Below are 16,980 nucleotides of genomic sequence, written 5' to 3'. Positions count from 1 at the left end.
GTAAAAAGGTAGCATGCTGATTGACCAGCACTTTAACTGGTATAAGGAAAAGTCAGTTACGGTATAACGAATAATGCCAACTGAAGAACTGGCCCAAAATACAGCGTATATTTGGCTTAACACAGGAGTCACTGAGGCAGAGAAATCCATACAAGTCAAATATTCTGTGCTTACTGCACTTTCCCTTAAGAAAAGTACATGTATGCTACACCACAGACACAAGTGTATTGTTTCATCAGAGACTCCAGCTAAATGAATATTTTTTTAAAGACCAGTCTCCATACTTTCAGGCTGGATAGCACTGGTTTGTGTTAAGCAAGTATCCTGGTGGCATTAGTGTTTACTTTCTTTTCTCACATGGACTGAACAAGCAACAGTAGGTCAGCTATAACTAGTCATTACAATCCAAAATTATTTATTAAAGAATAAGGACAATCAAATTAGTAATTTACAGTAATAAACAAGAGATCAGAATGACTGGATTCCTCACTAAGTAACCTGAAAATACTACAAAAAATATAAATCAACAAGATTCTTCTCCGTGTCGATCTTCCTGTTCCCATCCTCCACCTCTGAAACCAACTTTCTGAACCTACATTGATTAAGAATGAGATATCTGTAACATGATACATATGCACTGATCCTATAGATTGCTGTTAACAGGCAGTCCATCACAAATGTGGCTTCTATTAAGTTTTATTACTTTCAGGATTTTAATTTTGGTACAGACTTATTTTCCTAATTTTGTGCAAAAACACTACCCATTACGTCAAACAAATGGAGGTAGGGAGGTGGAAAAAAAGTAAGAGTGAGTTAAAACAACACTGACAGAACAATAATGATGCAGCTATCTAAATATCCAGCATTAAACCACAATAGTTCTTTTCTGACACTTAATTTTACAGTGACTAATTGAACAATACTAGGCACCAGCCCTCCCACGGTATTCTATTCATATTATACAAGGCCAGAGATATAAAAACTATATTGCACATGACTGTAGAAATTCATATTCTAAATCCAGTGTGCTACATGAGAAATACGTAAAGAGTTCCTAATCAAAGAAAACACTCAGTTTAGAACATAACTCAGCATCCACCGTCCAAGTAACTTCAGACTTCCTAGAAGTTTGTGACTTTTCAAACAGGACCATCAGTTATCAGGGTGATATCTGGGAGCAAGTAAGGATTGTTCTTCACAATCTGATATGGAAAAGAAAAATAGTTAATATTTAAATATTTTCATTTATAATGTATGAAGAAAAATACAGTACCACCATAGTCTGCAGGAGTATTACAGTACTTCAAATGTTACGAACTTAAGTTAAAAATACATAAAAATCACATTAAAATATACTAAAATTTTAAAAGTTAAACACTGGGCTATTAAGAAATTCCAGAATTTAGGTTGCCATCAAACCTTGTCGGCATTTATATATTAACACACATTCTGATGTTAAGTACTACATCATTCTTTATGAATGAGCAGGGTCTTGGCCTAGTAGCACGGAAACATGAAGACTTGAGGAGGTTGTTATCAGCAGGACATGAGAGTGAAATTGTACAGGAGACAAGAACTGGAAAGGTTAAAGAGAAAAAGCATTTCTTTAGTCCCAATACTAACATGCTGCCATGAGAAGTAGATTCTATCTTTGTCTCTACTAAAGATCAGCCCACAACCCCCACAACTTTGGAGTCCTTTATTTCATGGCTGTGTAATTTGAAACATCTGGGAAGTCAGATTTTCAAAAGAAGTGACCTCTAAATTAAAGGTGCAAGTTTAGTTAGCAGAAGCTGTACACCAAATATTTAAATGCTATGTGAATTTTAATGACTATGAAACAGATGATGAGTGTCTCAAATTAGACACCAAAAAATTATTGAGCTCTGTTCCTCAGTTGACCACCCCAAAAATAAAAGTAATACTTCCATGTCTCACTAGCATGTTTTTAAGATAAGATTTCTTATAGTGGTGAAAACAACAGACATGCACATTACACCAGCCTGTATATCCTCTCCTATCAAAATTGCTGCTAACACTCATCATCCTTGCTGCTCTCTCTGCCTGCGTTCTTGCCTTCACCATATCCTTTTTGGGATTACCAATCAGTTTTTCCTCAGATCATTTAATTCTCAAGTTAATTTTTAATTCTGACCCTACCCTCCAACAGCTGCTGCTCCCCCTCTGTGAAGCATTGCCAGCAAATCAAATGAGCATATTTTATTCCATCAAATGAGCATATTCTATTCCATCATCCAGATTTTTAATGTCAGATAATAATGCACAGCAGACATAGGATAAATCCTTGCAGAGCCAAAGCTGATAAACCCGACTAGTTTTAGAGTAATTACCAACACAGATCAAGTCTAAGTTTTCCAGCGACTTTTAGTCCCACTTTACATTATCATCTAGCCTACAGGTTCTTAGACCCTGAGAATATCAGAGTAACTTCCTACTCATGTTGTGTTCTTACGACTCTTTCCTCACCAGCTCTACACATTCAGCTACGTGCCATAGCAAGTCTCTCTTTTGTCCACAATGCTGGACGGTATCATATGCTCTTCTCTGGAGCTAACTGGAACATACTCAGCTAAAGTAATCTACGTAATCTGTAACCCAATCCTATAAAGTATAACGGAATACCACCCATAAATCAGCCATTTTAAACAAGTCTCAGCTACAGCATGAGCAACAGCTTTCATCCCCTATCACATTTCATCATGTGGTATTAAGTACAGTGTAATCAAAATTCAAATATTTATAAAAATAGAAGAATGTAAGGGCTACACTGCTTTTCCTTCTACTTCATTTTTCTAGATCCTCTCGTTTTAATTAGTAAATGTTTTGAAAAACTCTACAAACACTTTATCAAGGTACTTTTATACAAATGAAGTGGCTGCACAGACAATGCCCAATACAAGATGAAAAATATGTATTTCTCTGCTTCAAAGGCTCACTGTCTTCAATGTTAAGAAAGTATGTCTGCCCCCGTAAATACACATCTATCCACAGGTCAATTTATATAGAAATACTCAGTGCTTACTGCCCGTTTTCACTTAAAACTATGACTTTTAGTACCACACATGGCCATATATAGCAAAAATGTGGTATTAAGAAGCAGTGACAAAATTTTCCAGATTTTTCAATTAAACCTAGAGGTGCCACTGTTGACATATGACACAAATGTTCAAGGTAGTGACGAGGATTGAATTAAATGGCCTCAAGTGATTTCAAACTGAGCATATTTTTAAGCATACGAAACTCTCTTCAGGCATTGAAGAGACTTTATCTGGAGTTGGGTGTAGACTTCTATCACTCATATCCAAGGAAGAGTAATTAAAACAGAGATGAGAGACACTGGCATCTACAGGGGAATCAAAATTCTATCTGTCTATGGCAGCTTAAACCAGCTTGGATTGTTTATCACAGCAAAACAGCCTGAAGGAATAGGACTGGAGTCTCTGAAATATCAGAACACTGAATGCCAAAAGATAATTAGAATTTTTTTACATTAAAGGATAATTTAGAGCCCCAAGAAAAAATGCATACTAAACAGGAAAAGTTATGTCAGCAATTGGAAGGTTGCCTACTACAGCCAGAATATTCTCAAAGATGCTTACAGTAGCAGCAAAAAGGAACAAAAAACGCTGAGATAACTTCTCAAAAAGATGTGAACAGACTCACATGACAGACTTTGATAGCACATGACTAAACCTGATGATCCATTCAGTCTTTCTAGTCAAGACATAGTCATGTGTTTAAATGGTTTCTTAAAAACCATCTAGGACTTGAGGCCAGATCTGTGCGTGAAAACATATGAGCGTACGGCTCTATTAACAACAAAGGTATGCTGAGTCATTCCAGTTCAGGGTCTAGAAGATAGTTTTCATTTATTTTAGACTCATCTATATCTATCATGAAACAGGAGTTCAAAGCACATGTTGATGAAGTGTGTTGATGACAATTTTTTGATACAGGTGACTGACAAGCGAAGTAGGTGGCCTGCTGGACCTGCTTCCATGAACAATCAGTAACCAGCCAAGGCTGTAAAAGTTTAGGGGAACCCTAGTTGCAATGACCATAACATTGTGGAGTTTAAAATCCTGAGTCAAGTGAGGAAGATAAATTATAAAAATTACAGTCCTGGCCTTCAAGAAAGCAGATATTGCCTTGTTCAGGGATCTGCTTGGTAGGACCCATGGGATACTGCCATGAAGGACAACAAGGCCCAGAAGGGCTGGCTAATTTTCAAAGACAACCTTATCCGAGCACAAAAAGGGTCCTTTCTGACGCAAACAAGCAAGTATGGCAGAAGACTGCAGAAGATGGACACAGAAACAGACTACTTAGAGAAAGGGAGATATTGCCCAAGCATGCAGGGATGCAAACACGAGAGCCAAAGCTTGGCTGAAGCCCAAACTTGTTAGAGATGTAAAAAGGAAAAATGAGGATGCCTTCAACACCAGCAGCAAAAAGAAGCTAAAGAAGAGGTGAGACCATTGCTTAACAGGGTAGAAGACCTAGTGAGAAAGGAAGTGGAAGAGTCTGAGGTACTAAATGGCTTTGTGCTTCTGTTTTTATTAGTAAGGGTTTTTTCCTTAGGTGTCCCAGCTACTTCAGCTTAGTAGCAGAGTCTGTGGGAGTGAAGCATTACCCGTAACAAAGATGAGGAACCACTAAAGATAATTGAACATATACAAGTCCATGGGCCCAGACTGGCTGCATCTGGGTTGGCTGATTTCATTGCAAGGCTGCTCTCTACTATCTTCCGAAGATCATGGTAATTGTGGGAGGTCCCCAATGACTGGGAAAAGGCCATCTTCAAGGAGAGCAATGAGGACCCAGACCAGTACAGCCCACTCAGCCTTGCCTCTGGTCCCAGGAGCGTTATGGAATGAGTCCTCTAGAATGTAATTTCTGAGCACATAAGGACAATTTTGTGTCCTGCCGTTTTAGCTGTTGGCTTTTGGCTGCCACAATACAAGAACAGCATTGACATATTGAAGCAAGTCCAGTGGTGGGCCACAGATGATGATGATGAGCCTGAAGCATGTCAATGTATGAGGAGTAACTGAAAGAAAAGCATTTGTTTAGCTGTAAGGCAGCGTTGCTGTCTTCAGCTAACTAATAAGAGGCACTGTGATACCTCCGTCCTCAGAGAATTGACAGAGCCCTGAGCAACCAGATCCACTTGGGAGGCTGGACTAAACGTCACTGAGTGATCCCTTCTAACCTGACATAGGTCAGTTGCATCAGTGAGTGTTTTCTATTTTTCTGCGTATCTACCTGAATACATTTTACCAATTAGTAGTAGAAGTCCTGGTCCAAGTGGTATTTTGTTTTAGGATCTCTCTGCTACACTTTCCAAATTATGGGATGATAGGAATAGCAAAGAGCATCTATCACACTAAAAACATGGCAAAAGGGTATTACCCATTATGAAAGAGATTGCCATAAGTACACATATCCTTTTAAGGAGAAAGAGAAGAGAATGTTTGCAGGAACACTTGCCTGATTTGTTACCCCGTTATGGAAAAACTGGTCTAATAATACTGCAAAGTTTCAATATATAAACAGATAATCATGCCAAAGAATTGCAGACACTGCAACAGCTAATTGGCCCTGCATAAACTACATAAGCATTTGTTTTATATAAATTACACCGCTCCTACCCTGACACAAGTAGGGTTCTCACCTTTCTTGCCATCACATATGCTGGACTACACAAAAAGCAAGTACTTCCCTTAAAGACTTTCTCCCTCAGGAAATAAGCATTAGATAAAGCAAAATATAACAGCTAAATAATTGGTTAGACTTTGCAAGTATGGTTCACCCAATCTAACTGATGAAAGCTAATTTGTAAGTGATCCATACTAGCAGAGATCACTATGCAGAAGAATGCAGATACGTAACTCTCCATTTATTGTTACGAAATACTAATATTATAGCAACAACATCCATTACCTGATTTGCAGTTAATTGTATAGATTGAGCTAGCTGATTTTCACTTGCAGACGGATCATGTGAATATATTGTTACCTGTGGGTACAGCTACAATGTTTCACACAGTCTACAGAGTTGGAAAGGCAAAAAACAGACTTGAAATTGCTTAGGCAGTAAACTAATACGCATGAAGGAATCAACTGCTATCATCGTGAAGTCCTGGAACAGCCTGCCCAGAGGAATTCTAAGAGGCAAACCCTACACTTTGTGAAATTCAGTGGGTTTGGATTGTTTGACAGAACATGCACACAATGGCAAAACTTAGCATGTCTAGACTAGCATCATATGTCAAAACCCACAAATACTTTACTCAGATGTTTGATTCTGGAAAGATTTAAAGATATGTGTAATCAGCAGAGCCTTGTAGGCCACAGACCTCTGTGGATGATGGGACCAGATATCTATTAAACATCTGGTAGCTTTCATTCCGTGGAGCAGAACAGGCATGTAATATTAACTGCTGGCCCGGGAGTCATGCTTTGTTTCTGAAGAACTGGATGTGGCAAGCAATATTTCATCACACATGAGCACAAAACATCGTATCAGGAAAAAGTTTTATTTATAATGTTAATTACTACAGTAAGTGCAACCAACACAAATTACACAACATAGGTGAACTGTTTGTGCAATGTAAAAGGGGAAAAAAATACTAGCATGTTTGGCACTAGAATTCTTGTATTTTCCCTACACTATGGTATTTGCATTACTGGCACTGACATGCAGAATAGCACCAAAACTGGTGACCACTTAAAAAATGCTTTAACCCATGAGCTGCAGGAGCTACTAACAAAGACATAGATGGTGTATGAACGGTTTTGTTAATAATTTGCAGTGTTTTGAAGTATTTTTATTTCTTTAAAAAGCAAAGATGCCTACAAACGTATAAATTCAGGGTGACATTTTATCAGATAGAAAAAAGCTAATCAACTAATATCTTTCTGGGTTTCTTTATGCTTACTTGGGGAGAACTTAGCATAACCTATGCAGTAATGATGTGTACCACAGCTTCCAATGACAGAATAGTCCAATGTAAGTTAAAGAACTCCAAATTACGTTTTTGTATCTTAACCAACTAAACACGCTGATATACCAATTTACAGAAGCTTTTTGTCTTGTTTTAAATAGGAAGTCTGACACTAAAGTTGACACCAGCTGGCTCAGTCAGAAATAAAGTTTAAAGCTAAGATTTCTTTAAACATTTTGTACAAATTCAGATGAAAACAGTTGTGATGTGCAGTGGGCAGAAGAATTATACAGACCAATGAAAAATGCCTCTTTCGAGATAAAGCTCTGGTTCCACATAACTAGTTACCATTCCTGGTAACTATACAAAGCTATGAGATACCAGGCCTTAAATGAACCAGTTCAGCAGCAGTTCTCTTAAACTGGAATAAAGAAAAAGTAATTTAATTTAATGGAAATTTCTTATGCAGATATTGCCACAGTCCCAGTAAACGCTGGGATAGGCTACACTAGCATGCTGCTTCTTCCACTCTGTTTTACATTCTGCCTACAAGTATCAGTCCACCACTTTCAACCACCAGTCCTCTGACCAGGGCCTACATAACATCACTTGAAAAAACAACAACAAAAAAGAACATCATAGAGGTATTTGGGTTTAGGTATAACAAACATATGGATACTATTTAGTCATGAAACAATACTTATTTAAGGTCAGTTCTCTCACAGTCATCATAGGAATAGATACGTATCAGCCAAAAGATGGCATTCCGGGTCCTTGGCCCTTAGAAGTCCTCATACTTCAAATCTTAACCATGAAGGTGTATTTTAAGATAATCGTTAAGTCTTTTAAGAATAGGCTACTTTTTAATTTCCACCACCCCCACCTCCCCCAGTTTTCATAGATGGATTTATGCTTTTTCAGCTTGGGGTGAAAAAGACCACTGTTTCTCAATCACACATTAAAAATCTTACTGTGTGCTTGGATAAGGAGACAAGAACTACTGCAGCTGCAAAGTTCCTATTCCAAAGTAGGAAAACAAATGTGGCACCTTTTATCTAAACAGATGTGTTCCTAATGTATCTTGAATAATAACTTCCTAGTTGAATTTAAAAAAAAAAAAACAAAAAACAACTCAGCAAAAAGGCCCATTGTATTTGTTTATTTTGTTCCTGGGATAACATATTTCCAGTGTGAGAACAAGTGTGTGATGAATTCTCTTCATAAGAATAACTAGTAAAATATTTTTATTAAATTCCTGTCACTTAAAATTCTCCAAACCCAGTGAAAATAATGTTGGCTAAATGTCAGAAAGCATAAATCAAAAGCAATACATAAGACACAATTTGACTTAAACCTTTAGTATTTGCAATGACACATGACTAGGAAAAGATCTATGGTGCTTCTACAGGAAAGACAGTTCATAAATTGCCCTTATAAGCTCGAGCATATTTCAGAAGAAAAACCCAAAGGAACAGAAAATAGGCATACCATTATACAGAATGTTTTCCTAAAATTTCACTATTTAACGTACACCAGTGAAGCAAATTTGCTGGGGGAAAAAGCCACTAGTTAATTAGGCTTTGCTCAGAATTAAAGAAAACTTTGAGAGCCAGGATGTCTTCTCTCGCACTGTAGTGGCTTTGAGAATAGGGAAGGAAAGATGCAGTCTTAAATGCCTCTACTTTGTCCTGAATATTAGACATGATGTGATAAGATACCAAAAAGAAGAAGCTGGTGAGTGAAAACATAGTAAGGAAGAGACTGAGCTAAAAGGTCTGGATTCTTAACCCATGGACATTAGAATCATGAACAAATGCTGGATTGGCTTCTTTCATAACCTGGGAAAAGAAGAAAAAAAAGCTAGCAAAAAGTTCCTCCTGTGAAACTTACTCAGATTTATTTCAGGAAAAAAACCACCTAATTAATCAAGCATGTACTGCTCAAAATAAAGCAGGTAAAAATAATCAAAACAAACTTTCCACTCCACTCAAGCAGACCAACTTCTGTCCACCCTCAAAAAACAATGCAGCAGCAATTTAGGACACAATTTTAAATAAAGTTAATCTAAGAGCATGCTTGTGTGATGACAAGATACTGCACATCTGCAGAAGCCAGCAAGTTCTGGAATCTGATAACTCTGATTACCACCATTTTTGCTTCAAAATCTTTAATGCAGTATACTACGCCTTCCCCTATAAGCAGATTTTTAGGTATAAATACCAAAGCTTTCAGTTACTCTTCTAGTTTACCAAGACTGCCTGTGCAAAACTGTCATTTCTCACCAAAAAAAAATCTTACAAGCCCCCCTGAAAACAGCTTACCTTGCCATAACCATATTCTACCACATTATTGGTCACACTTTTTCCCAATAAGCAAGTTATAGTTCAGAGCTGCTCAAAAACATTTGCAGACTTCTTCCAGATTATCTAAAATGTCACTCTCCTACTCCAAATATGACTTCCCACACCAGCACAATGCAGTTACCACTGCAAAAGGATTATTTTTCATAAGGCCTAGCCCCAGCTAACTACAAGAGCCAGGAATTAAGATGCTCATAGCAATGCCCCTTTGACTGCGCCAAGCCTTATCCCTTCCCTTCAAGGTTTCTTCAGACTGCCATTGTGGTTTTGAGGCAAATCTGCTGATCACCTCCATGCACAACACTGTGCTTCATGCTCCTGAGCAGGCCTGGAGCACACTTCATATTCTCCAACCGCTAAAAAGTGGGACCGGATCAAAAGTTTGATCAAAGTAACACCTCTCCGTGAAAGCAGACTGTAAGGACTCAGCACAAACTACCATACCATGCTCCGCTCATATTGACACTGCCACTAACCGCAAAACTTCCATGAAAGCTGTCTAAATTCTGCCTTTAGATGGGAGAAAGGAACATGGTTTGCACACTGCTTTAGTCCAGAAGCGTATGCAAAGTGTGGGCAGTTGGATACTGTCCAACCTCATGTACAACACAGTTTCCAATTTATTTATTAAATTTGCAACGTGGTATTTTGGGCATTATCTTCTTTCTCTCATCATCCTTAACAGCCTTATATACCCTTCATATCTAGGCATTTCCTCCTGCCCTTAGAGGCTTATTTACCCCATTGGCGACATCTTACAAAGCCAAACAACGCCAACAGGGAAGGCAAGTCATTGAATGGATGGGTATGCAGTCTACTTTGTTTTCAGTACACTTTCCAGCACCTGCTTTTCACTCTGAACTTGTATGCTGTTGAAAGAGAAGAATCTTTAAAATGGGAATTATTTCTGAAGGGCATCCTAACCACCCTGACGAGGCATTTGTGGAGCTGGAGCTACGTTCAAGTGCATCTTCGCTTGCAGTTTTGTCAGGAACCTACTAGGCAGGAGGTGGGGAGAAAGAATGAAAATTCATCCTTTGATGTACTTGTAGGTGGCTTAGTCCTCCGAATGCCGTTTGCTCAAAACAAAACAAAGTCCTTAATCCGTGGTAAACCGTACCTATTGCTTTTGGCAGGTTTCTAAATACAAGAAACACAAACAAAAAACAAAAAAAGAAAAAGAAAAAGAAAAAAGGGGTGTTGGGGGGTGGGGCGGACGACAACCAGTTTACTTCTGTTCCCTTCCCCCTCCCCGATGCGCAGCTCTATCTGCAGCCCATGTGGCTGGGAGGCAGCCACAGCCGGTTCCAATTCCTACTTTCCCACTTAGCGCCCCTGCTCGCTGCCGGGGCTGAGCCGAGCCAGGACCGGTCGCGGCTCCCTCCCCCCGCCCCCCCCTCTCCCCCGCTCCATCCGATCCTCCGGTCCCCCAGGGCACAGTGTGGGAAGTACGAATTTCCGCTGAGTTTTCTGGGCAAGTTTCGGAGCTCGTCTTTCTCCTGCTCCCCGCTCCGCCCCCCCTCCCCGCTCCGCCCGACCCCCCCCCCCCCCCGCCCCTGGGACAGCCAGCGGAGCAGCGGGCAGCCGCGCCGCGCCGTGCCGTGCCGTGCCGCGCCGCGCCGCTCCGCCCGCACCCCGCCCGCCCCCCGCGGCAGCACCGGCCCCGCGACCGCCGAGCCGCAGCCTGCGGGCCGCGAGGGGCGGCGGAGCCCGGGCGGCGGCGGCCCGCAGCCCTCCCGGCCGCTCCGTGCCCCCCGGCCGGCTCGGGCGAGCCCATGGTGCCGGGCACCGCGACCTGCAGCCGCCGCCGCGCCCGCCCGCCCGGCGCGGAGCTCAGCCCGGCGCGGAGCAGAGGAGTGGCCGAATAGCAGCCGCGGCGGGGGGGATGCCGGAGAGAGACAAAGCCGGCGGGGGAAGCAGCCCACGGCTCGTCCCGGGATGGGGGCGCCGCGCCGGGTCCGCCTGATGTTGCTGACGCGGGTGCTCTGGGGCTCGGTCCCCCTCTTCCTCCTGCTGCTGCCTGCGGCCGAGCCCATCTGCCCCGAGCCATGCGACTGCCAGCAGCACCAGCACCTCCTCTGCACCAACCGGGGCCTGCGCTCGGTGCCCAAGGCGGCCGAGCCCCAGGATATCCTCACCTACAGCCTCGGGGGCAACTTCATCGCCAACATCTCCGCCTTCGACTTCCACCGCCTGGCAGGGCTCCAGCGCCTGGACCTGCAGTACAACCGGATCCGCTCGCTGCATCCCAAGGCGTTTGAGCGCCTGGGTCGGCTGGAGGAGCTCTACCTGGGCAACAACCTGCTGCTGGCGCTGGCCCCCGGCACCCTCAGCTCCCTGGCCAAGCTGCGCATCCTCTACGTGAATGCCAACGAGATCGGCCGCCTCAGCGCTGCCTCCTTCTCTGGCCTCAGCAGCCTCGTCAAGCTGCGGCTGGATGGCAACGAGCTGGGCTCACTGGGCGACTCCACTTTCTCAGGGCTACCGAACTTACTCTACCTGCACCTGGAGTCCAACCGCATCCGCTGGCTGAGCCGCGGTGCCTTCACCGGCCTGGCTAAGCTGCGCTTCCTCGACCTGTCAGGCAACCAGCAGAGCTCCCTTCGCCACCCAGACATCTTCGGGCCACTGCGCTCCCTCCACACGCTGCTGCTGGCCAGCAACAACCTGCAGCAGCTGACAGGGGGGCTTTTCCAGCACCTGCCTGGCTTGGCGAAGCTCTCGCTCAGTGGCAACCGACTGGCTCACCTGGCCTCAGATGCCTTCGCGGGGCTGGGTTCGCTGAAGGAGCTGCGCCTGGAGGGAAACCTGCTGAGCCACCTGCCCGCTGCCCTGCTGGAGCCGCTGAGCAGCCTGGAGGCGCTGGACCTGAGCCGCAACGCGCTGACCGCCCTGCACCCTGCCACCTTCGGCCGCCTCGGCCGCTTGCGGGAGCTCAGCCTTCGAGACAACGTGCTGGCCACTCTCCCAGGCGAGCTCTTCGCCTCCAGCCCGGCTCTCTACCGCCTGGAGCTGGAGGGGAACGCCTGGAGCTGCGACTGCCGCCTCCGCGGCCTCAAGCACTGGCTGGGGGCCTGGCACTCCCAGGGCCGCCTGCTCACCGTCTTCGTGCAGTGCCACCTGCCGCCCGCCCTGGCGGGCAAGTACCTCGACTACCTGCAGGACGCCCAGCTGCCGCCTCCGCAAGACGGCGGCCCCTGCCACGACGGTGCCGCTCCCGCCTCCGCGTCCCCGCCGCCGGCCGCCGAGGGGCTCGGCGGCAACAGCAGCGGCGCGGGGGTGCCCCGCGGGCCGCCGCCGTCCGCCTCCACCGCCCGCCTGCTGGGGGCGCCCGAGAGCGCGGCGGCGCCCAGGGCCGCGGCGGAGCCGGCCAGCCCCACGCCGCCGCCGCCGCCCGCCCGCCCGGCCGCCTCCGGACCGGCGCCGCCCAGCGCCCCGTGGCCCCGGCGGGCCGGGAAGCCCCGCGCTGCGCCGGCCGCCGGGGTCCCGCCGCTGGTGTCCGACCCGTGCGACTTCAACAAGCTGTTCCTCTGCAACCTGTCGGTGGAGGCGGTGGGCTCCAGCTCGGTAACGGTGCGCTGGGCCGTGCGGCCGCACCGCAGCCCCCGTCTGCTGGGGCCGGTGAGGTTCCGCCTCCTCTTCGACCGCTTCGGCGCCGCCGTCAAGTTCCAGCGCTTCGTCTACCTGCCGGAGCGCGGGGAGCCAGCTGCCACCCTGCGGGAGCTCCGCCCGGACACCCCCTACCTCGTCTGTGTCGAGGGCATCCTCGGCGGCCGCGCGTGCCCGGTAGCACCGCGGGACCACTGTGCCGGGCTGGTCACCCTGCCCGAGGGCGGCGTGGCGGCGGGCGGGCCCCGTGGCCCCGACCAGCAGCTCCTCACGCTGGTGCTGCTGGCGGTGAATGCGCTGCTGCTCTTGGCGGCGTTGGCCGCCTGGGCCTCCCGCCTGCTGCGCAAGAAGGTGCTGGGGCGGCGGCGGCGGAAGGCGGCCCCCGTCCACGTCCGCCAGCTCTACTCCACCCGCCGGCCCCTCCGCTCCATGGGCACCGGCGTCTCCGCCGACTTCTCAGGCTTCCAGTCGCACCGGCCACCCCGCGGCGCCGCCTGCGCCCTCAGCGAGGCCGACCTCATCGAGTTCCCCTGCGAGCGCTTCATGGATAGCGGCGGCGGCCGCCACGGCGACGACCACCTGCTGCAGCGGTTCACCGACTGAGCCCGCCCAACTACGGCTCCCGGCGGGCACCGCGCAGAGGTGGGCGGTGGGCACTGCTGGGCAACGGGGCCCACCGGGAGCTGTGGTCGGCGCGGCGAGGGGAGGCGGCCGCTGGGCTGAGGGTACGGCCGGGCCCCGCCGGGCTGCCGCCTCCTCAGGGAAAGCTGCGTGCGGTCGCTGCCCTCAGCCACGCTTACTGCAGGCCGGGACTGATGCCGTGTGTGAGGTGGGCTTAGTCGGCCACCCCTGATGGAAGGTCGCCGTTCCTCAGAATCATCGCTAGCCCAAGCAAAAGCCGCGACTGGGCAGCTGCTCGGTGCCATGAGGGGAGAGAAGGGCGGGAGCCCGTGCGAGCAGCAGCAGGTGCCTTAGGCCAGCTCAGCGCCCTGAACTGAAGCGTGCCGCTTTACAGGTGGCTTTCTCGGACTGCAGCTGGGCCGTTCCAAGGCACCGGCGCTTCCTAATTAAAAATTTGGACGGAGGGTTGTCTTCTAATGTAGTACAACCAGTGAGTTGTCTAGAGGGCTTGAAACACGCATTTTGTGCTGAACAGTTTGAAGGCTGTGCCATCTTAACTCACCCTGAACGTGAGGCAGTTTTAACGTGCACGGGTGTGTTTTCGTACTTTTTTGTAAACGGGAAACAATAATGCAGCTGGTTAGTTTTGCAGGAATGTATTGCTGACACCACTAGGAAAAACTGAGTTCTGTAATATGTTTACAAATGAGCTATTTTAAAATTCTTTTTTTTCAATAAATACTGCTTGGTACTTGCACACAGTAATGTGTGTGGTAGTTGTCTGAGTCTGTGATGGTCAGTGGATCGCTGACCCTCACGTAATCCATTTCTAAATGGGTGGATGCAGAGATGAGCTGTTGATGGATAAATAATATTGGTGCCTTTCTTCAGAAACAGTAATAGGTGAGAATATTTCAGGAATGTGAAGCAGTCTTTATCCTAATGGGCAATTCTCTCTTAGCCTTAGCCTACTAAAATTAGAAGCTTTATGTACCTCACTGTGAAATAAAACATTTTTGTATATTAATCTAGATTCTGTGTTTTGTGTAGCTGAGTGAGTAATGCTGAAGTTAAACCCTTATGCAGTAGTATATGATGTTTGAGTTGGTTTTGTTTTGTTGTTGGTTGTTTTTCTTTAACTTGACTTTTGTCTTTGGTTTTAGAGCAATGCTAATCATTTTTTGATCAGTTGCTCTCTACTTTCTCAAACTTCTACTTTCCTAAATATTTACAGAATGTGGTTCTGTTACTATGAAATATGGTGGTTTAGTTTACATTAATAATTCTCTCTGTGTGGTCTAGAAATGAGCTACTTAAAAAGGTCCAAACTGGGGTTACGCTTTAAATGCAAATGTTTTAGATGGAGTTTGGTAAATTGTTGAGACCATTGATGCTACTTTTGCTCCTTTGAATTTAATGTGCAACCTCAGATGAACTCTTGTGGAACTGAATGGCTTCAAGGAAGTGTCAGTGAACTATGGAGACAATAGTTTCAATATCATGCATTCACTGCTGACCCGAGGTGTTCGTGACTACAAGTTGTTTATTACTCTAGTTGCAAGTAAGCAATGCGGTTTGTTGGGGGTTTTTTGTTTGTTTGTTTTCAGATGACAAGCATTTACAAAAGACACCATAGTAACTGGTACCTTCAGTTGGAGTTCAGTGAGAAAAGACTTTATGTTCTGAGGGAATTTTGTTCAATCTTTACATTCAAGTCGGAGGAAAGGAGGGAGCGTAGAGATCATTTGCCTTAATCTTTGCCTTTTAAATGCTGGGGGGGGGGGGGGGCGGGAAGTCTTGATTCTGTCAGTAGTAAAAAGTCCTTTTGGATTTATGTTGACAGGCAGTAGTTTTCATTAATATCAGGGGCCAAACTTGATTGTCTGAGTATAGATTAAAATTCATAACTCTTATAGACACAATGTTGAGTTGAATTAAAACTGAAGGAAACCAGGATCATGTTTTATTTTTTGTTAAGAATCTTAAATTTCTGTTCCTTTGGACACCTGGGTGCTTTTGGCCATTTATGACTGACTGTGGAATACACCACTGTTTGTGTTAGAAATGCAGTGGGGATTATTGAGTAAAGCTGTGTATCACACTAACATTAGCTCTTATCACTGGATATTCTTCCAATGGGAGATGCATAGATGCTGTACATGGTTATAATCAATTATGTCAATAAATCCATTTGCTGAAAAGAAAATTGGTGTCTTAGATTTTATCTCATAATGCATCGCTTCAATCATAGACTGGCTGTAAGTTCTTTGTGTTATTAGCACTGCTGTTTCTTAGGCCTGCAGAGCGCGCCTCATCGTGGATTCTCTCATGTCTTTTCACCACATGTTATGTTTTCTGTTTTGGTTGTTATATGTTTGGATGGTGCAAACAGTAAAATAATTAAAATGGTCAGCTCTGGAACAGGTAGACCACTGTCCCAAGATAGACTAATAAGGTGCCATTACATTAGTGGACTAATGATCCTTTATAAGCTAAATAAGAAATAATGATTGTTTGGGATGTCAATATTTGATGCACGTTGGAAGTTACAGTTCTGAGGGTTTTTCAGTACCGTGAGGCTAATGATATTAAAATGTCATGTTGAGCACACACGTTTTCTAAGTAAGAATTCACTGCTGCTTTTTGAATTTATAAAAACATTTGAAGAATTGCTACAATGAAGTGGAAATAGGTCTTTGTCCCAGCCTAGGAGAGGTAGATACATAGATTTACACAACAACAACAAACATGGTTAACAGAATGAAGTTGGCAACTTCTTGAAATTCAGAAGTTCTGTAACTAGGAGTACTTAGGCTTTGCGTGCAGTTGTTACTTGCAGCTTTTTTGCAGGGGGGAGCTGTACTAGCAGGTGGTTCAGGAAAGAAATGTCAGCAACATTCAATGACCAAGCGATGTCAATATTACATGGCTCTATTTTTACCAGCAGTAAAATATTTATATATATTTGGGTCTTTTTTCAAGTAAGTTCCTTTCTAAAGAATGACTGTAAAAATAGCCTTTTCTAAATGGATGAACTGCCATCAATTTATGCTCAAAATGTTTGTCCTTCTAGCAGAAATAGAGTTTTACCGCCCTGTTCTCTCCTGGAATCTATGCAGCTTGGGGAAGTGTCACCTGAATGCTGTCCTGCTAAGTAATTACTGAGCATGTTATCTATCAAAGACTGCAAATCACCAAAAGATTGTCCCATTGAGGTAAAAGGACTACTGCTGAGGGAGGTCTGCAAAACGTAGTGGGGCTTCCCTGGTGGCAGCTCTGCTTGGGTCCGCAGCCCCTGCACACCTCCTGCTTCCCTCGCAATCCCTGACCCTTCACTGCAGGCAGCTGGATGGTGAACTGCAAAATTGATCCTCCTTGAAAATAAACCTTCCCTAGTACCTCCCCTCTCCCCTAATTTTCAGC

At 45.3% G+C, this 16,980-nt stretch overlaps 1 protein-coding gene across 1 annotated transcript; it reads left to right on the top strand.

Moving 5' to 3' along the window:
• Positions 1–10,899: 10,899 nt before the first annotated feature.
• TRIL (TLR4 interactor with leucine rich repeats) lies at positions 10,900–15,763 on the top strand. Its single transcript, XM_055806544.1, has one exon. The coding sequence runs from the start codon at positions 11,266–11,268 to the stop codon at positions 13,537–13,539; it is 2,274 nt and encodes a 757-aa protein (XP_055662519.1). The 5' UTR covers positions 10,900–11,265; the 3' UTR covers positions 13,540–15,763.
• Positions 15,764–16,980: the final 1,217 nt, after the last annotated feature.

The sequence above is a fragment of the Falco peregrinus genome, chromosome 5 (genome assembly GCF_023634155.1).
Source record: "Falco peregrinus isolate bFalPer1 chromosome 5, bFalPer1.pri, whole genome shotgun sequence".
Taxonomy (NCBI): domain Eukaryota; kingdom Metazoa; phylum Chordata; class Aves; order Falconiformes; family Falconidae; genus Falco; species Falco peregrinus.
This window is presented reverse-complemented; position numbering and strand designations above follow the sequence as displayed.

Bases quoted from the DNA above. Each gene is read 5' to 3' on its own strand.
- TRIL (XM_055806544.1), top strand. From the start codon at position 11,266: ATGGGGGCGCCGCGCCGGGTCCGCCTGATGTTGCTGACGCGGGTGCTC.